At 54.5% G+C, this 20,194-nt stretch overlaps 1 protein-coding gene and 1 non-coding gene across 4 annotated transcripts in view; one reads left to right on the top strand and one right to left on the bottom strand.

Moving 5' to 3' along the window:
- Positions 1–9,851, top strand: part of TTYH2 (tweety family member 2) — a 39,425-nt gene extending 29,574 nt beyond the window's left edge. For 2 of the 3 annotated variants that reach the window (XM_060135200.1, XM_060135202.1), the window contains 5 exons: positions 86–178; positions 1,979–2,121; positions 2,766–2,948; positions 3,391–3,469; positions 8,691–9,851. In XM_060135200.1, the coding sequence (XP_059991183.1) occupies positions 86–178; positions 1,979–2,121; positions 2,766–2,948; positions 3,391–3,469; positions 8,691–8,771 (579 nt within the window). In that variant the 3' untranslated portion in view covers positions 8,772–9,851. The other variant, XM_060135201.1, reaches the window with a different exon arrangement.
- Positions 7,897–8,024, bottom strand: LOC132512450 (small nucleolar RNA SNORA35). Its single transcript, XR_009538178.1, has one exon. It is a non-coding gene; the product is annotated as a small nucleolar RNA SNORA35 (small nucleolar RNA).
- Positions 9,852–20,194: the final 10,343 nt, after the last annotated feature.

The following is a 20,194-nucleotide window of genomic DNA, read 5'->3' as shown; positions in this document are numbered from 1 at the left end:
TTTATCCACAAGCCCTCCCCCCAGCGCTCATTCTCTGCCTCTCTGTCTGTCTGCATGTTTGTCTCTTTCCTTCTTCCTGCTTCAGAAAGATCTGCTCAGAATCCAGCTCCTGTTGAATTCATCTGAGTCCAGCCTCCACCAGCTGATGGCCATGTTGGATTGCCGGGGGCTGCACAAGGTGCCGGGGTGGCCCTGGGGGCGTGGGTGGAAGGCGGGTGGGGGGCACCCCAGCAGGCCACATCTTCCCAGAGACAAGGCTGCAGAGGCTGGGAGAGTGATTACCTGGGCTCCCTTCAGGCCAGGGAATGGGGTGGAAGAGGTGCCTGGTTTCTGGATTCTCTCCAGTAGCTGAGCCAGGGAGCCTCAGTGAAAGGTACCCGGGGGTGCAGGTAGGAGAGTTGGATCCGTTTACCTCTAGAACGCTGGGGGGCCCTGAGCTATATGAGGGTGGCTGTTCCCCATTGCCCAGACTCCCAGCCATCTGGTCCACCTGACCAATTCCTGAATTGCAAGTGGACATCCCATTCTCATTGCCAGGGTCATCTCTAGGAGTTTGGAATGTCGGACAATCGTGCAGGGAACACACTGGGAGTATGTGAGGCCCTCTCTCCCCCAGAGCGGAAAGCCAGTGCATGTCGATGTTTCACATCCCATGTGGAATTCAAGCAAATATTCGTAATAACGTTCACAGCTGCGGTTTACTGAGTCCTTGGTTCTGTGTTCAGCCTTGTTCTGTGCAGTTTATATCCAACATGTCATTGAGTCCTCACAGTTTTACTGTGAGATACATGTTATTTTATGGGAAATTTTATAGATAAGCAACATGTGTGTGTGTGTCTATGTATGTGGATGGATAGATATAGATAGGTAGATAGACAGATGTATCTATCTACCTACCTACCTATCTGTATGTATATCTAAAAAGTAGCTTACTGAAGATCCCAGAGCTATCAATGCAAGGGCTTGGGTTTCCGACCCCAGCAGTCTGACTTCAGAGCTGAGAACATGGGAGTCGCCCCAGTACCCTTCCTCCCCTCCCACATCCAATCCCTCAGCAAGTCCTCACAGCTATACTCTCAAATATATCCTGCTCCGTCCACTTCTCTCTCCCTCCACAGCTTCCGCCTTGGTCCGAGCACCATCCCGCTCCCCTGGGTGACAACCGTGACCTCCTAGCCGGTCCCCACTTTCTCCCGTCCCCTTACCTTTCATATATGGCAGCCAGGCAGCCAGAGCGGTCTTTTAAAAATGAATAGGATCGGGCTTCCCCGGTGGCGCAGTGGTTGAGAGTCCGCCTGCCGATGCAGGGGACGCGGGTTCGTGCCCCGGTCCGGGAAGATCCCACATGCTGCGGAGCGGCTGGGCCCGTGAGCCATGGCTGCTGAGCCTGCGCGTCCGGAGCCTGTGCTCCACAACGGGAGAGGCCACAACAGTGAGAGGCCTGCGTACCGCAAAAAAAAAAAAAAAAAAAAAAAAAAAAAATGAATCGGATCACATCCCTTCCATCCCCAAACCTGCCCGTGTCTTCCCATCACCTTGTGTAAAATTCAAACTCCTCGCCTGTCCGGCGAGGCCCAGCATGACCTGGTGCCCTTTCACCTGTCCCCTGCTGGCCTTCTTCCTCTTTCCTGAACACACCGAGCTTGTCTGCTTTGCCTCAGCTGCTCAAGGCACACTCCACTCCTTGCCGTCCTGGCCTCAGATTGAATGCCCCTGTCCCCTGGCTCCCCCACCCTGCAAGCTCATCTGCCCTGTTCAGAGCCCAGCACACAGTAGGTATTCAGCAAAGGCTTGTAGAGAGAACCCGAGACGCCCCATCGTGTCGCGGTCCCGAGCGTGGACTGTTCAAGGTGCTTGGGATGGGGGAGGGGCAGAGATCCCGAGTCCAGGCTGGGGGAGAGGGGCTTTCAGAGACCAGCTCAAACCCCAGGCTGTGTCCCACTCCCCCTCCAACTGTGTGTCCCTCTTCCTCTGCCAGGACTACCTGGACGCCCTCACTGGCATCTGCTACGACGGCCTCGAGGGCCTGCTGTACCTCGGCCTCTTCTCCCTCCTGGCTGCCCTCACCTTCTCTACCATGATCTGCATGGGGCCAGGGGCCTGGAAGCACTTTGCCACCAGGTGGGCTGCCTGGGCGGCTTCCTGGGGGAGGAGGCAGGAGGCTCAGCTCTGTGACTGAACCGAGAGCTGCTAACCTGAGATGGAGAAGGGCAGCAGGGGGACCAGGCATTCAGCCCCAACAGGCTGGCTGGATTTCTGCCCAAGCGTCCCTGAAAGTCCAGACAGAACCCCAAAAGGAGGTTGGAGGGGGCCAGGGCAGGAGCAGGGCCAAGAATGGTGACAACGTCATGCCACAGCCTGGCATCCTTTGCTTATCCCCTCTTCCTCTGCAGGACTTTGTGGTGTGATGCTGCTGCTGGGAGGGGTGCCTCAGAATACCAGAAGGACATATTGTAGCACCAGGGCACCTATAGTCTCATTGAGGAGATAGACAGAGACAAGATGGTATTTCAGTGTCTTCAGAGTAGATCAGAAAAGGAAGCAGGGTAGGGAGGGTCCGTGTGCCTGTGGTCAGCATGGTGGACTGCCTGGAGGAGGTGGATGTGCAGTTGGGAATGGAGCAGAGTGATATCAAAGAACCTCAAGGAAACACCTGTGGCCAGAGGGAGAGTCCTGGGAGGAAAGATAGGGAAGCGGGCCGGGGCCGCACTGCCTGGAGCCTCCCTCGCCCCTCACAGCTGGCCATATCCTACGTGTCATTCTAGGGACAGAGACTACGACGACATCGACGAGGACCTCTTCAACCCCCAGGCCCGGCGCATCGCTGCCCACAACCCCCCTCGCGGGCAGCTTCGCAGCTTCTGCAGCTACAGCAGCGGCCTGGGCAGCCAGACCAGCCTGCAGCCCCCGGCCCAGACTATCTCCAATGCCCCCGTCTCGGAGTACATGTACGGCAGGGCTCCCAGGGCCTCCCCGGTACCTCCCCCGACACATCGGGCTGGATCTGCGGGCAGCACGTTTGGGTCCAGAGAGCCGGGTGGGGAGGAGGCATCCGAGGCCAGCGCCAGGATGCCAGGTGGGAAGGCCCCCGGGGAGCATCTAGTGCTGGAGGAAGAGCCCCTGCAGGCATCAGGTCTTTTGCCTCAAGCTTGCAGGGCAGCTTGAAGGCCCGAGAAGCTGCATTTCTCCAGGCCACACTGCTCCCGGCGCCATCACCCCATCTGCTCCTCCCCAGGCCTCCCTGTCTTCCTGCCCTCACTCCCGTCTATCCGTGGTCCTTTTCCATCTCCCATCTGCACACCCCCGGGACCCTCCTGTAGAAATCTGAGCAGACACCCCCCCACCCGGCCTCCCCAGCCTGAGCACTCCCCGCTCCTTTCGGCCCTGCAGGAACCAAGCTCTGCTCTTCGGTGGGAACCCACGCTACGAGAATGTGCCGCTCATTGGAAGAGGCTCCCCTCCGCCCACGGTAACCTGGTCTCCCGGGGCAAGGGCACTGCCCTTGTGGGGAGGGGGGAATAATTGAAGAGAAAACCTCCTGCGGACCCAGTGACTCCCCGCCACAGGTAGAAAAGAATGAAACAGTTTTGTTACCAGATAAGCATTAAACCAGACTGCCATGCACATCGCAGGCTGTCTGCTAAGGGGATTGTAAAGACAGAGCTCATCCTACACAGCCAGGCAGATAGAGGCACCGCATTCCGTACCCGTCCTCAAGATAAGCGATTCCTGTCCGCCAGCAAGAGGACTCGGCAGCACCATTTGTCACACTGGTTCATCCTAAATCCACCTGCTAATTGTGTGGCCATCAGGGCTCACTAAGTGCCGGGGAGATGGGCACTTAGTGAGCTGGGGGACTCGGCAGCACCATTTGTCACACTGGTTCATCCTAAATCCACCTGCTAATTGTGTGGCCATCAGGGCTCACTAAGTGCCGGGGAGATGGGCACTTAGTGAGATGGGGGACAGTCTCCCTGATGCTACCATTTCAGAGATGGCTCCCAGCCCCGGAAGAAAACGTTCCTGGATTGTAAAACTGCTGAGAGCCTTCGCTGGCCTTTAAAAAGGTTTACACACCTCTCAGAGGGACAGAGGAGTAATTTATGATGATCAGCTTTCTAAAGGAAATGCTGCTCAAAGAAGCATTTCTTTCCCTTTTTGCACCAGGGAAATTTTTTCTTTTTAGATTTACGTTTACCTTGACACCCTAGGCTAGAGGGTCAGGGGCCCCTGTGGTGGCAGGTCTGGGAGGGCTAATACCAGACCTGCCTGCTCCAAACCGCCCCCCACCGCCGCAGCTCCTGACGTCCCCAGGCTGTGCCCAAGTGGGGTCCGCCCTTCCCACCCACCCTCCACCCCAGCCAGGGGACCTAGACGCAACATCGGGGTGCGAGGGGTGTGCTAGCTGTCTGCCCCTGGAGAAGTATGAGGGCCACCCCATACCACTGGCTGAGACAGCCGCGAATAGAGACAGCTGAGGTTCGGAAACAAGCTCAACCGCTTCACTGCCGCGGCCCAGGCTGCGTCCCTGGTCGGGGAACTAAGATCCTGCAAGCATCGTGGCATGGCCAAAAGAGAGGAAAAAAAAAAACAGACTCCAGTACCAAATGCCTGGGTTCCAATGCCAGCTCATTGCCTATGACCTCTGTGGCCTTGGGCGAGGACATTACCTTTCTGTGCCTCAGTGTCCCCATCTGTAGAATGGGATGTAATCGCACAGCACATAGGTGGTTGGAGCATGGGAGAAACTGATCCTTACAGAAGCGTGTTTGTGTGACGCAGTAAGTGCTGTGACACTGAGCCACCTGTTTATTTCACCCTCTCCTGCTGTCACTCAAGCTTCCTCCCACCCCACCTCCTCCACGGAGGCGTGGCCTATGTAAGAAAGAGGGGGCTCTAAGACCAGGTCGAAGTCTGCATTCTTGAGCCAGGGGTCTGTCTGGGAAGGAGCCCCTGCCTTCACTGGGCTGGGCGAGGTGTTTCACCTGCCCCATCCGGGTAGTTTGGAAGGAGCCGTCTAGTTGGTGAAATAGCAGCCCTGGAGCCCCAAGGACGGGGGACTAATGAAATAGACCTTGGCCCTGAGAACCGCAACGTTCACGTGCGCTCAGGGAATCCAGCGAGTGTGCCTGGGGAAAACCACAGTGCCGGACCCCGGAAGGAGAGATGGGGACCCAGGCCCATCTTCAGGACATGGATAGCCTGCAGGGGCGGGGGGGGGAGGGGAGAGACTCAGAAGGCTGTTGTAATAAGTGCCGTGTGGTGCTTTAGGACTAGAGGGAGGAACTGCTCCTTCGGGGTCTAAGGAGGTGACATTTGAGCCTTACCTTGGAGCACTGGGTCTCACCCAGGAGGGAGCTTGCTCCCCCGGGGGACATTTGGCCACGTCTCGAGGCATCTTTGGTTGTCACACCTGGGGGGGTCGCTGGTACTGGCATCTAGTGGGTGGAGGCCAGGGGAGCTGCTGAGCACAGGGCACCGCCCACCACCCAGGATGACCGGCCCCAAATGTGTGCAGTGTCGTGCCCAGACGGACCCTCTGGCTCTCCCCACCTTGCTGCTTTTTGCCCAGAGCGCCTCCCTGCTGTCCTTTTACAAACAGCACTAGACCCAGGCCTTACTCGCTCCCTGGGGGCCTGAGGCAGGGAGAGCGGCTGGTCCAAGCCTGCTTCCAGAGTTGGCACCTTTGAAATCCCAAGCTGGCTTCTCTCTAAACCAGAAGCCTCTGGGGTTCCTTTTTTCCTCCCGCCAGCTGCTGTGGCCCCAGGAATGCAGATTGATTGTAATATTAATCTCAGTACAACATAATTAGGGGAGATCCGCTGCTGTGAAAAATAAATTACTCGAGGCACTGGGATGCCAAATAAAAATGAATTTCGGATTACCTTCTGTTCTGAAAGATCCAGGCCACTCTCCCTGACATTAGCAGAGATAATCAAGAACTGACCTTATTTGCAAGGACAAGGACGGACTAAACCTTCCCCCGCTATAATTGAGACCAGCCCAGAAACTCCAGTTGCTTTGGCAGAGTTGACTGCCCTGCCCTGCCCAGCTCAACCTGCCCCAGAGATGACCCCCTTCCCCTCCTAACATGCAAGAGGCATGAAGAGACGGCTGAGCCTGCTGACCAAGGAAGCCACAGCGTGGAGGATACGGACGTGAGCCCCAGTAAAGAGGACACAACTGACCGCTCCCCACTCTCCCCCTGCACCTGCTCTAAATATTATTCATCGGTACTCAGTGCATTTGGTGTACGGAAAATCCCTCCCCCTGCCAGCCCCATCTCTGGGACACTGGGGATTTCACTAAGGTGGGTGATATCAAGCCAGGCCATCGGAACCTACAGCCTCTTCCCTCGGCTAGAAATGTGTTTTCCCTTAGCTCTGCTTTCTAGGAATCACCTCCTGTCTTTCCAGGCACCGTATCTTGGGCCCGATGGACAAAAATGACCCAGGCACTTGTTTAAAAATACCAGTCCAGGGACTTCACTGAAGACGTAGCCCGGGTGAACCTCGTCGTCAAGCAAGTTTGGAAAATACTGCTTCACGGAGGAGGGTCTCACTCTTGAACATCCATCACCTGGGGGACTCATTGCAACACAGGCCGCTGGGCCCACCCTGCTTCAGATTCAGAATATCTGGGGTGGGGCTCGGGGATTTGCATTTCTAACCTGTTCCCAGGCAAAGCCTGAAGCCTGCTCAGGGGCAGGCTTCCTCGCTCGGCGTACCAACACTTTGAGCCAGAGCGCTGTGTGTCACGGGAGCCGTCCTGTGCACTGTCAGAGGTTTAGCTGCATCCCTGGCCTCCACCCACGCGATGCCAGTAGCATCCCCACTCCATAGCCCCCAGCCATGACAACTGAAAACGCCTCCAGACATTACCAGATGTCCCTGGGCAGGGGCTAAATTGCCCCTGGTTGAGACCCACTGGGTTAAGGGGTCTCAGGCCCCTACTCCCTGCCCCCCAGCAGGAAGCCTTCGTCCATCTCTGGTGTGAACGGCCTAGACCTGGACCCCAGAAACATCCCTGGCGCTAGGAGACAGTCAGGGTCCTGTGGACCATTGCTACTTGGAGTTAGCTGCCCAGCAGCACCTGGAGCTTGTTAGAAATGCAGAATCTCAGGTCCTACGTGTGATGTGAGATGTGCTAACCTAAGAAGCCGCATCTCTACTTCCGAGCAGAGGCCGGCTAACATCTGTGGATGAATGCTTAAACTTTGTGTTTCTCCGACTTGGCTGCACTTGGAAGAACTTACAGAAAAATATTCATGGCGTTTTATTTTATTTTTTTCTGTAAGATAATTATAGTCTTATTTTTCTCACATCAAAAGGAGAAAACAACTTATCTCTCCTGTCCTAACCCTTAATGAGCAATTTGCCAGCGAATTTAAATGAATTTATCTTGTGATATAATCACCATGACGATCTTAGATCATTCCAGTAGTTGTCAAGCTTGTTTTACGAACTAGGACACTGAGTCTAAGAGGATTAATGTGAATTGCTAAGAGCTACGCAGCTAGTAATAATGATGATAATAAGCAATAATAGTGATAACATTTATTGAGCACCTGCTACTAAGCTGATTCAGACATAGTCACTTTTGTGGGTTTTTTTGTGGTACGCGGGCCTCTCACTGCCATGGCCTCTCCCGTTGCGGAGCACAGGCTCCGGACGCGCAGGCTCAGCGGCCATGGCTCACGGGCCCAGCCGCTCCGCGGCGTGTGGGATCTTCCCGGACCGGGGCACGAACCCTCGTCCCCTGCATCGGCAGGCGGACTCTCAACCATTGCGCCACCAGGGAAGCCCCAAGTCACTTTTATCTAGTAGCAGATACTGAGCTGCTTGACTTGCTCTCCACCTCCTCACTTTCCTTACGCAGGGTCCCAGGACCCGGGAGACATGTACCCAGCTGCATGCAGGTGTAGCCCACAGCGTGACTCTCCCAGCTTTATGGAGGGATTTGCTTTTGCACTACTCGATGCCAGTTGGTCAGGGAGGAACCTCGTGGGTCACCGGCCAGTGCTGCTGGTGGTACTTGAAAAGGCTTAACTTTATGTTATGTGTGTTTTATCACATAAAAAACAATACTGGTGGGCGTGGCCTAGGTTTCAGGATGCTTTTAGACCCACCCCTGCCCTCGCAGTGTCTCAGATACACAGCCACGTTTGAGAACCCCCGTGTCAGGGGTCTTGCCTGCTTTATGTCACTCCATCCTTTCAGCGGAAGAGCTGAGTGTTCTTAGGGCCATCGTGCAGGTGGGGAAACAGAGGCTTGGAGCAACTGGAGAGCCTCCGCCGAGGTCAGGGATGAGTAAGGTGCACAGCTGGGATTTGAGCCTGGCTCTCTGAGTCAGTGGCCTTGTGCCCCCGGCCTGCTCACTAGGCGGGCTTCTAGGCACACTGCCGCATTAGGGTGGCTGGTCGGTGTGTGCATCTCGAGTTTGAGGCTGGGACCCAGACGTCCTGATGGCCCCAGGGTTGGAGGCATCAGCAGACACGAAGCCTGCCCAGGCCACTTGAGGATCCTCTGATAATCGCCACGAGGCCTTGACATTGAAACTTGGTGCCCGGCCACTGTGGCTGGCCCAGCTCGCGCTTCCTCAGAAGTTCCAGCATTTTTGCTAGTACGGTGTCTGGTTTAACGGGTGATGTGTGACCCTGTTCTGACTGTCCCCTCCCCTCTCTCCCACAGTACTCTCCCAGCATGAGGGCCACCTACCTGTCCGTGGCAGATGAACACCTGAGGCACTATGGGAATGAGTTTCCAGCCTAACACGCTTTCGGGAGTTCCTGCCTCCTTGATCCATTTTGGTTTTTAACTAAGGCAAATGCAAGCGTGTTTCTTTCATAGAAACCAAAGGCATCTAGAGACTGTGCGTGGACCTGCAGGATTGGAAGGCTCCTGCTGGCGCAAGGGAGTGGCTGAGATTCAGGGAGAATCAGCCTGGGGTTGGCTGAGATTCCCAGGCAGACGGAAGACCCATGACTCGGACCAGCCGCTCCCTCCTTTGACCTCCTCTCCACACCGGAAATGCCCTCCAGGGGCTTGGCCGTCCCTAAGCTGGGGGAGCCTGGTTCAGTTTGCGCCTGCGCCCCACCCTCACCAGGTGGTGAATGACAGTGAGGAGGACCAGGTCAGGCTTGAGGGTCCCCTTGCCTGGACTGTGCCTCCTCCTGGCTGCTCGGATGGGTACCATTTCCCCACAGGTAAAGGTGGAAGGGCGGATCAGGAGATGACATCCCTGATGAGACCAGACACTGTCCAAATCCGTCTCCTGGGGCCAGGTGGACTCTTCCTGTGCCACCAGGGGAAGGCACTGGCAGGCTCTGCATAGGAGGCTGGGGGACCAGAGCCTCGTGCCTGGTGGGCTTCCAGGTGGCAGGGGTGGGCCTGTCTTTCTGCAACCCTCTGTCGCCTCACCTCCATTCCAGAATCGCTGCTGTGAGTTTGCTCACCGCGGATAGGGACAGTCTCAGGTATTCACAGACACTTGGAAAGCAATTCTCTTTTTTGCCAGTGTTTTAAAGAGTTTTGATTATCCAAAGAATTGAAACTCACAGCACAGCCGGTTTTTACTATAGATGTGGGGTTCATCCCTCCCACCTGATTTGTCTACCAAAATAAAGATCGGTGAGACATCCTGTCCCAAGAAGCTGATTGATGGGGTTGTGGGTTCATCCCACCCCGAGGGAGGCATTTTGAGAGAACAAAGTCTCTAAGAGGCAAGTCTGAACAGGAACAGAGTCTGGTCCAGGAGACTGGCTCAATGCCCAGGTCAGCTCTCCCTGCCCCCACCCCCCCACCCCCCTCTTTTGTCTTCAGGAAAGTTTGTCATAAAAGGTTTTAGCAGAATGGGCTGACTGTGTCCTGATGTGAAGATAGGTGTCTTCCCTACCTCTCCCACCATCCCGTCCCCACCCCATTGTCCCCCAGCCCCTGACCTACACCTGCTGGGTGAGAAGGAGCTTGTGGACCAGGAGAAAATAATGACCCACCATCCTTCCCGCTGAGGATCCAGGGTTAGGGTCTTTGGCGCTTCCAACCTCCTGCCGCTGAAGAGTGCGCGGCCCGGGAGCCTCCGCAGCCTGGCACACCGCAGCAGGGGCGCAGGGCAGTGTGGCTGTGGACAGGGGCTCCATTTCCATTTTGGAAGCACCACCTCCTGGTCAGAACACTGTCAGCAGAGTGGTTCTCAGCCCCCAGCCAAGCCCCCACGACAGCAGGGCCACGGGGCCTCTGGGATTCTGTCTCCCCCATTCACCTGTACATACGTGCACCGTGAAGCCACCTTCGTGAGGCCCGTCACGTGCAGACAGGACTTGGCGACATCAAGGTGGCGCTTCTTCACACTCGTTGGCGACTAGAGTTGTTTTTAATGCATGTAAACTAAACTAGAATCCCTTGGGTGGTTCCTGAAGGGGCCGTGTGGGCACACCTCTGCTTGATACACGTGTGCCCTCACCTGGGGGAGAAATAAACCACTGGTACTAAAATGCACACCGTGTCCAGCTTCCTCAACTTTGGGAATGACGAGGGCACCTAACAGCGCCTTCTGGCTGGGTTATGCGCGGGGAGTGCTCCAGAGCGGGCCTCAGTATCAAGGATTGAAAGACAGGGCTATTGAATGAATGTCCCAGGGCCTCTCCAGCGGCGGTGACCTTGCTGCTCTTCAGGACCAAGGACAGGCCTTCCTGCTCGAGTCTCCAAAGTTCCCTTTAAAGGTCATTGCTTCTAAGGTTGCTGATAACGAGTGGCATTTATTGAGTATCTCCAGTGTGCCAAGGACTGTCCCAAGTATTCACATTAATTGTTAAACCTCATAATAACCTTATGAGGTCGTTTTGTAAATAAAAGAACAGAGGTGCAGAGAGAGAGTAAGGACTTAGTTGGAGCTGAGACAGGCTGGGACCTGGGGCCCTTTGCTGCAGTGCTTACACCTGGACACACATCTCCTCAAGCAACAAAATACAAAGAAACCAGAAGGGACTAAAAATAACTGCATGCGTGTGCAGTTGGGGCAAACTCTGGACAAAAAGACCCCCAAAACCCAACCGCCACTTCTGAAGAGCTGGGAGCAAAAACGGTGTCAGGAGCAGAAGCAGGGCACTGCGCGTGCCCCCTGCGCACAGCACCGCCAGTGGGGCGGGCGGAGACCACCTAAGCCACCCTTCCAGCTGGACCCCCGGACACACCCCCACCCTCACCCCATATAAGGAACCAGCTCGGCTCCCCCCTTTTCGGGGAGCAAGCAAGGGCACCTGGTACTTGTTTTCGCTCTCTCCTGCTGCAGCAGGGGCCCCAATAAAACCTGGCCTGAATTTCTTGTCTGACCTCTAATCAATTTCTATCGGTCGGGTAAGTCCAAGAACCCTGGTCGAGAACAGAGTGTCAGGGCCGGGAGTGTGTAACCCAAAGCCCCGGCTGGGCACCTCTGTGCCATTCCATGGGCTTGGGGCGGGTGTCGGGCGGCGGGCCGCCTCTCCCAGCTTTGCAGCGCGTCCCTGCTGCCTTCTGCTCCTAAACTCTTCACCTCCACGGGGTGCTGCTATGGGCCTGGGCGCCGGGGATGCACAGCGTCTTCCCAGCTTTCTTTGCAGCATCTCATGTGTCCGCTGAGCACCCGGGCCAGCCTGGGAGGGCTGGGCGGGCCGACCCCAGCTTCCCGCCCATGGTCCTCAGCTACTGTTGACTTCCATGCAGCAGCTGTGCTCCCAGAATCGACCGTGTTTCAAGCCTTTGCCGGGAACAGGCGTGTGTTTGAGGCTGTCGTTCACACTTATCCCTATGGAGTGGCAGACGGAGTGGTCCCTGTGCACTGTTGGCAGGAATGTGGAATGGTACAGCTGCTGTGGATAACAGTATGAAGGTTCTTCAGAAAAATTAAAACTTGGGACTTCGCTGATGGCGCAGTTGTTAAGAATCCGCCTGCCAAGTCAGGGGACACGGGTTCGAGCCCTGGTCCGGGAAGATCCCACATGCCGCGGAGCAGCAGCTAAGCCCATGCGCCACGACTACTGAGCCTGCGCTCTAGAGCCAGTGAGCCACAACTATTGAGCCCACGTGCCACAACTACTGAAGTCTATGCACCTAGAGACCGTGCTCTGCAACAAGAGAAGCCACCACAATGAGAAGCCCGCGCACCACAACGAAGAGTAGCCCCCGCTCGCCGCAACTAGAGAAAGCCCGCGGGCAGCCACGAAGACCCAACGCAGCCAAAAATAAAAATAAATAACAACTTTTTTAAAAAATTAAAAATGGATAAATTCTATTAAGTAAGTAGAATTACCATATGATCCAGCAATTCCATTTCCCAAAAGAATTGAAAGCATGGTCTCAATATTTATACCCCCACGTTCATAGCACCATTAGTCATAATAGTAAAACGTGGAAGCAACCTTAGGGTCAATAGACGAATGGGCAAACAAAATGTGCTCTATCCATACAACGGAATATCACTCAGTCTCAAAAAGGAAGGAAATCCTGACGCTTGCTACAACATGAATGAACCTTGAAGACATTAAGCCCAAGTGAAATAAGCCAATTACAAAAAAGGAACAAATACTGTGTGATTCCACTTAGACCAGTCGAAATCATAGAGACAGAAAGTAGGATTGTGCTTGCCTGGGGCTGGAGGGGGGCCGTGGGGTCTTATTGTTTAACGGGAGTAGAGTCTCAGATTTGCATGATGAAAACAGCTCTGGAGATGGACGGTGGTGACAGTTGCATAACAATATGAATGTACTTAATAACACTGAACTGTGCACTTAAAAATGGTTAAGGTGGTAGATTTTATGAGTACTTGACCACAATAAAAACTTGGAAAAAGAGGTAGAGGGGACAGCAGTGCAGTGGATTGCGGACTGGCCTTGGGGATGTCCAGGGCCAGGGGCCGCTCTCAGCAAAGAATTTCGGTTGCCAGTTCTGCTGTGATTGAGCAGAGATCTGAGAGACCATGCATTTTTTAAACTGGATCCTTGTGCCTACTTCTAATTATATGCTCTATTGCTGGCTTCCCAGGGTGGCTGAGACGGGCTTGCACGTGGGTGCCACCTGTCTTCCCAGTGAACGCAGCCGCATGTTGGTGGTTGGCAGCATGCAGGCTTTCTGCGGGGGGGCGCAGATCGGGAGCCTGTAATAAATCATTGCAATAATAGGAGAAAGGAGGGGGCAGTTTTCCTTTCAACTTTTCCCATTTCCCCCTTTTCCACCTCTGCCTCACTTCCCTGCCCGGGGCATAACGTGTGTGTAGGGAGCCTCAGCTTCCCAAGGCTGGGGGTGGGGTGAGGAGGGCACCTGGGACCACAGTCCCAACCAGCCAGGGCTCCAAGGTGGAGCCAGTCTTGACGTTTTGTCCGGGTCTGATTCACATCTGACCACACAAAGCCGGTTCAGTGGGGCTTTCAGATGCTCCAGCACCCAGCCCCCATCACCGCCCTCGGCATCCACCCTGAGGGACTCCTTGACTCAGAGAAACTGGTGGCGGGAGTCGAGGGGAGGGGCGGTTGATGTCAGCAGTCACTTCTGGGCTCGCCTTTGGTTAGTGCGGTTGGGCAAAGTGCCGTCTCAATGGCAATTTTGTTGCACCTGCCCGGTAGTGGTGAGAGCACATTTATGGAGGAGCTGGGGAGCCTGAGGGAGGGAATGTTTGCTTTTCTTCCTGTACTTTCACAAAACCCCCGGGAAGCTGGCCAGGCGCCTTAGACTGCCTCTCGGATCTCCCACAAACTGGCCCCAGCTGACCTTTGCAAATTCATCTCTCATTGTCCCCCTGCAGGGACTCCAGCCCCCCAAATGCCTTTCTTTCATGACAACAGCCCCTCCTTTGCTCACACCAGCCCCGCCCTCCCCCCAATCTGGAATCCTCTCCCCACTCTTTCTCCCCTGCAGCTCATAACCGTTTTTCAAGGCTTGGCTCCAACCTCAAATGCTACTTCTTGGATGACACATGGTCCGCCCCACTCCAAATCTCCAGCGCCCATCCCTGAACTCCGATTAGATTCCTTGCCGTCAGAGGTACAGAGCTGGCCTCCCTTCAGATGCCGGCTCTGCGGTCAGCTCCAGCCTGGGCACCCTGCCGCGTCAGCTCAGCTGGCCCTCCCAATTATCCTAAGTACTGCCACTGTCCCCTCCCTTTGCCAACGAGGATGGCTGAGTCAGAAAAGGAAAGCAACTAGCCCAAGGTCATGCGATTAGTAAATGGCCAAACTGGGATTTAAACCCATGTTTTCTAGCCCCAAATCCCCTTCTTTTAGTTTACATTATTTCCCCTCATTGCCTTAAACCATGAGAAATTCATTTTATTCATTCATTCATCCATTCGATAAACAGTACATGTTTACAACGTGGCAACCAAGAGCTAAGCTGTGGAAACACCCAGTCCCTACTTTCCAGGAGTTTCCATTCTGGTGCTGTAGTCAGACTTAAGATTATTATACAATGTGCAGGGAATATGGTAGCAGAAAGGAGGCTGGGGATTATAATTCCCATTTAGTAGACGAGGACCTGAAGGAAGGAGTGGTAAAACGACCCGCCGGATTACGAGCAAATAAATAGCAGAGCCCCAACCAGGGCGCAGGACCCGGAGGCGCGCTGAGAACAATTTGCATTTTCTCAGGATCTTGCCAAATGCATATTTGTAGACTCGGATAAGCGCCTTGGCAAAGACTCTACACACGTTTATCATTACCGGTGCTTGACTAACTTGGGAGGGACCGCTTGGCGCTTCCAACATAGCGGGATGGCGGGGGTCACGTGCTCCGGCTCGCCTTCCGCGCAGCGCTGCGCCGCACCGCCCCACGCCCGGGGCCAGCCAGGGTTGCTAGGCAACGGGTAAACTCCAAGACTCCGAGCCGTTTGAGAAGCCGGGAAGACGGCACCGCCGCTCGGGTGCTTCCCCAGCGGCCCAGAGGCAACAGGAACGGACCGAGGGTAAGGGCGGGTGCGAGGAGGACGTCCGCGGCTGAACAGGACAGTGGAGAGTGAATGGGAGGGGGAGTCCCCAAGTGTGAGAACCACCGCTAGTGCAAGAAACTCCTCGTGGGGCGTCCTTCGGGGCTAGCCCTGCCGGATGGTGGATTCCTGGACTAGCTCTCCTAGGGTCTCCCGCCCCATCAGTCCTCGCTGCCCTCGATGCTTCCCGAGTCACGGGACCCAGCAAGTTCTAAACACCCTGCCTCCTGCACCCCTAGCTGCCAGTCGGGTCCTGATGTGATCTGTCTCCTGGAGGGGACGGGAGACCTCTGAAGGGTTTACAGCTGAATGGATAGAAAATACAGCCTGGGGCTGGGGTGCCGGGAGGCTAAGCCCGTGAAGAGGAGAGCTTTCTGATAAGAACAGAAGACAGGGAATTATAGTGACTGAGCCCCTACTAGGGGACAGGCCCTCTGCATCAGTTTATTCCTCAACCCGGGAGTGGGCATACTTATGCCCCTTAGGGTATCTCGCTCAAGGTCACACCGTTAGTTCCTTCTTCCTGCAACAAGTTCAGACTTCATCGTGGTCCCTTGAACCACAGAAGCGCACTCTTCTCGCAGCTTTCAGAACCAGTGCTTTCGTCTCTTAAACTGTTACCCTTGCTGTGCTTTGCTTTTCAGGCCACAAGAGGAGTGGAGGGAGAAGAGCTCTAGGGGAGAGGCCTGGGGGATCGGGGTCACATCACACATTCAGCATGTGACACACGGAGTAGGGAGCCCCTCTCTGCACCAGGCACTGGGGATAGTGATGAATAAAAGACCTTAGTCTTCATTCAAGGGGCCAACACTGTGGTGGGCAGAGGATGTAGACAGGGTCCCGCATCACCCTCCGGTTCTGGGGACCTCCTCCCACCTCTGGCTATCCTCATCCTCCACCTCTTTTTTTTTTTTTTGTAATAAATGTATTTATTTATTTGTTTTTATTTTTGGCTGTGTTCAGCCTTCGTTGCCGTGCGCGAGCTTTCTCTAGTTGCAGCGAGCGGGGGCTACTCTACATTGCGGTGGGCGGGCTTCTCATTGTCGTGGCTTCTCTTGTTGCAGAGCACGGGCTCTAGGCACGTGGGCTTCAGTAGTTGTGGCACGTGGGCTCAGTAGTTGTGGCTCGCAGGCTCTAAAGCGCAGGCTCAGTAGTTGTGGTGCACGGGCTTAGTTGCTCCGCAGCATGTATGTGAGATCTTCCCGGACCCGGGCTCGAACCCGTGTCCCTGCATTGGCAGACAGATTCTTAACCACTGTGCCACCAGGGAAGCCCTATCCTCCACCTCTTGGAGCTCACTGCTGGTCGACCCAGTGTGAAACAGAGGAAGGGATTCAGGGAGATCAGCCTCTTTTGAAGGCGAGTGAGTCCCTTAGGACCGCAAATTCCAGAAGGAGAACAGACAGAAGAAAGAGGGCAGGAAGCCCCTCCCCCTGCAGTCCTTTGTCCAGCCAGACACAGCACAAAGACTGGGGGCTGCCCCAGGGACACGAGGAAGAGGAGACCTTGTTTCCTTTGTACCACCAGTGAGTCCCGTGGTGAGGGAAGGTGCCGCCCCCCACCCGCCTGCCTGTGAAAACCCTGCACTGAACTTCTGAGCCACCCTCCACTCCCTCCTCTCCTTGCTTGGGAAACACACGTTCTCTTAAGCCAAAGGAAGTTCTTTTCCAGGAATTACTTTGCTCGCTATCACTGCACAAGACTTGTTTTGTTTCTATGTTTGGTTAAGGTTCTGATCTGACTGCCCCAGGATGCATATTTGACATTCAGATCGGCACGTCTCCGATTCTGTGCGTTCTTGTGTTTGAGATGCCTGTGGGTCTGAGGTTCCCACGGGTGGGCGATCTCCTCCCCTGCACTCTCAGAGGGCAGCGCTGCTGCTCCCGCCTTCCTTGGAAGCCCCCTCTGCAGACACCCCCGTTCAGGCGCTGCTTGGGGCCGCCCAGCCTCTGAGACTTGTCTCACCAGGGCAGGAAGAGACCTCCTGAGACCCCCAGCTCTGACCTCACCATTCATGTTCGTGCTCCACCAGCTTGCAAGAAAAAGCCCGCTCCGGGTCCTTGAATGAGCTGTCTTCCCATCACCCAGCCAGCCTTTAAATGTCCCCTCTGTCTGCCTCCAGATAGAAAACAATGCCTCTGTTCTCGCTCCTAGCTTGGCCTTAGGAAGCACCAAGAAGGAAATAAAGCTGTTAAGATATGACCTGGGCTGAAAGGATATTTTTGTCTTCCCGGGGTTTCCTCGTGCTCTTAAGACCCCTCGTGTCCCCTAGGAGCTAGCTGCCTCGTAGCAATTATCTTTTAACAGAGGGAGAGACAGGCAGCCTGTAATTGCCCAAGTCTGGCAGTCCTTGGGGGAGGGGGCGGGGGGGAGGGAGGGGGCGCAGGTGCAGCCCTGTCGTACTGCAGCAGTGTGCTGGCGGACAGGAAGAAGCTAATTGGATGTGCATCCTTTTCCACGGGGCTCTATCTTGTCCATGTCAAATAACCCACGAGGGCAGCCTACTGTGACTTGTGCTTCCGTCCCCGCCCTCTGTTCTCCAAGCCATTGTTTTAACCCTTCCCTGGGCAGAAGAGTTTCCAAACCACAAGAAAGAGCGGGAAATACTGCTCTCTGAGTCTGGTGCAGTTTGAGTTGTTCTGGGGCTGGGACTGGGTGGTTCGGAGGGTGGTATTGTCTTCAAGGAACAACATAGGTGGATGCAAAGGGATCTAGGCGTTAACCTCCCACCCTCGTCGCCCTGAGGCCTGGTCCCAGGCACGTGCTTCTAGGCTGTCACACAGCTCTTGGCCCTGCATCTCAGGGGGCAGGCGGGACCCACCTGTCTGGTCCTTTGAGGCCCTGGAGGTGGAGTCAGACACATACCTGGCCCTAACAGTCCTCTGGGGTGACTGTGTAAAACACACGTCGCTAGGCCTCCTCCCACACATGTAAATCAGTGTTTGCAAGAGGGGGCCTGGGAATCTATGTTTTGAATGGACATCCCAGAGGCGAGAAACGTTGGTTGAGAGATTAAGAGCCCTCACTTTATTTTTTTTTATTTTTTTATTTTTTTATTTTTTATTTATTTATTTTTTTTGGATGTTGGGAGTAGGAGTTTATTAATTAATTAATTTATTTTTGCTGTGTTGGGTCTTCGTTTCCGTGCGAGGGCCTTCTCTAGTTGCGGCAAGCAGGGGCCACTCTTCATCGCGGTGCGCGGGCCTCTCACTGTCACGGCCTCTCCTGTTGCGGAGCACAGGCTCCAGATGCACAGGCTCAGTAGTTGTGGCTCACGGGCCCAGTTGCTCCGCGGCATGTGGGATCCTCCCAGACCAGGGCTCGAACCCGTGTCCCCTGCATTAGCAGGCAGACTCTCAATCACCGCGCCACCAGGGAAGGCCCTATTTTTTTTTTATTTTTTAAATTAATTTATTTGTTTATTTTTGGCTGCGTTGGGTCTTTTCTGCTGCACGCGGGCTTTCTCTACTTGCGGCGAGCGGGGGCTACTCTTGCATGGTGCGCGGGCTTCTCACGGCGGTAAGAGCCCTCACTTTACATCGGTGGTTCTCACCCTTGGCTGCAGGCTGGAGTTACGTGGGGCGTTTGTAAAAATACTGCTGAGAGATGATGATTTAGTTAATCTGCAGTTCAACCGAAGCACTGTGATGTTTACAGAGCCCTCCAGGTGTTTCTAAGTGGGTAGCCAGGGTTGAGAATCATTGCTTTGGAGCCAGATGTGTGTGGGTCCTGGCTCTGTTTAGACTTAAGAACTTTGACCTTTGACCAGGTACTTTCTGAACATCATTTTCCTTACCTGTAGAATGAGAATTGTGATACCTATTCGGGGTGTTGTAGTGGGCATGCAATGAGAGTGCCTGTAAGTGCTGTTCACAGCACCTGGGAACTGGTAGGTCTTTAGATATTCTGGATTCTGGACACAGTCCTTCCTCAGATATATGATTTGCAAATATTTTCTCCAAGTCTATAGCTTATCTCTTTATTTTCTTTTTTTAAAAAAATAAATTTATTTATTTTATTATTACTTTTTTATTTTTGGCTGCACTGGGTCTTCATTGCTGCACGCGGGCTTTCTCTAGTTGCGGCGAGCGGGGGCTACTGTTCGTTGCAGTGCGCGGGTTTCTCATTGCGGTGGCTTCTCTTTGTTGTGGAGCACGGGCTCTAGGCGCGCGGGCTTCAGTAGTTGTGGCACGCGGGCTCAGTAGTTGCGGCTCACGGGCTCTAGAGCACAGGCTCAGTAGTTGTGGCACACGGGCTTAATTGCTCCACGGCATGTGGGATCTTCCCGGACCAGGGCTCGAACCCGTGTCCCCTGCATGGGCAGGCGGATTTCTAACCACTGTACCACCAGGGAAGCCCTCTCTTTATTTTCTTAATCTTGTCTTTTGGGGCAAGTCGAGAGCAATTCGTGAGAAGGGCCCACGGCCTGTCTGAGACTTCCAGTTAGCAGAGTGAGAAAGCATTTCCTAGCGTTGCATGTGAACCCTGGCTCTGCTGCTGCCCGAGATCTTGCATTTCACCTTCTCAGCATCCTAAGTGTGTCAAGTCTTGGAATGACTGGGTGGCCCAGCCAAGGTCAAGCAGCTGGTGAGTGGCAGGGCCAGAACTTGAAGTCAGGGTCCAACCCAGCCTGCTTTTCAATTTCCCACTGTGCTTTTCACGACCAGTAGCACAAGTCAGAAGGTTTCCCAAAGGTCTAACTCTTCTGCCTGCTTGGGAAGGGGTCTGACCCTCCGTCCTTCTCAGCTGGACTCCCAGCCCTGTCCCCGTTGGAGTGACGTGGAGGGAAGAGGTTTCAGTGGGGCTCCCACAGGGTGATGGAGGGTAGAATCCAGTAACCTAGTGGGTGAGCCTTTCTGGCAATCACGTGGTTGGATGGGAGGGTTTCCAGAGAGGCCTGGGGCTCAAATCTATATGCTGTATGATCAGGTCCAGTGTGTGGCAGGGAATTAAGTTCAACATAATCGTCATTAGTATCTCTTCCTGCCTCGCCATAAGCATACTAGCTCAGCAGAAACTGTATCATTTGGTGAGTAAGAGCTCTGGAGTCAGGTAGACCAGCTGTACCACATGTGAGCTATGTGATCCTGGGCAAGGCATTCTGGGTATCTCCAAATATCGGATTCCTCCAAAGTAAAACGGTGATTTTATTGTCCACTTCAGAGGGCAACAGTAAGAACTGAACAAGATGATGCTTAGCCTGTAGTCATCACTCCATAAATTATTTTTTCAAATGCAGATGCAGC

This window comes from Lagenorhynchus albirostris, chromosome 20, assembly GCF_949774975.1.
Source record: "Lagenorhynchus albirostris chromosome 20, mLagAlb1.1, whole genome shotgun sequence".
Lineage (NCBI taxonomy): Eukaryota > Metazoa > Chordata > Mammalia > Artiodactyla > Delphinidae > Lagenorhynchus > Lagenorhynchus albirostris.
Note: the sequence above shows the minus strand (reverse complement) of the source record. Positions and strands in the feature narration are given on the sequence as shown.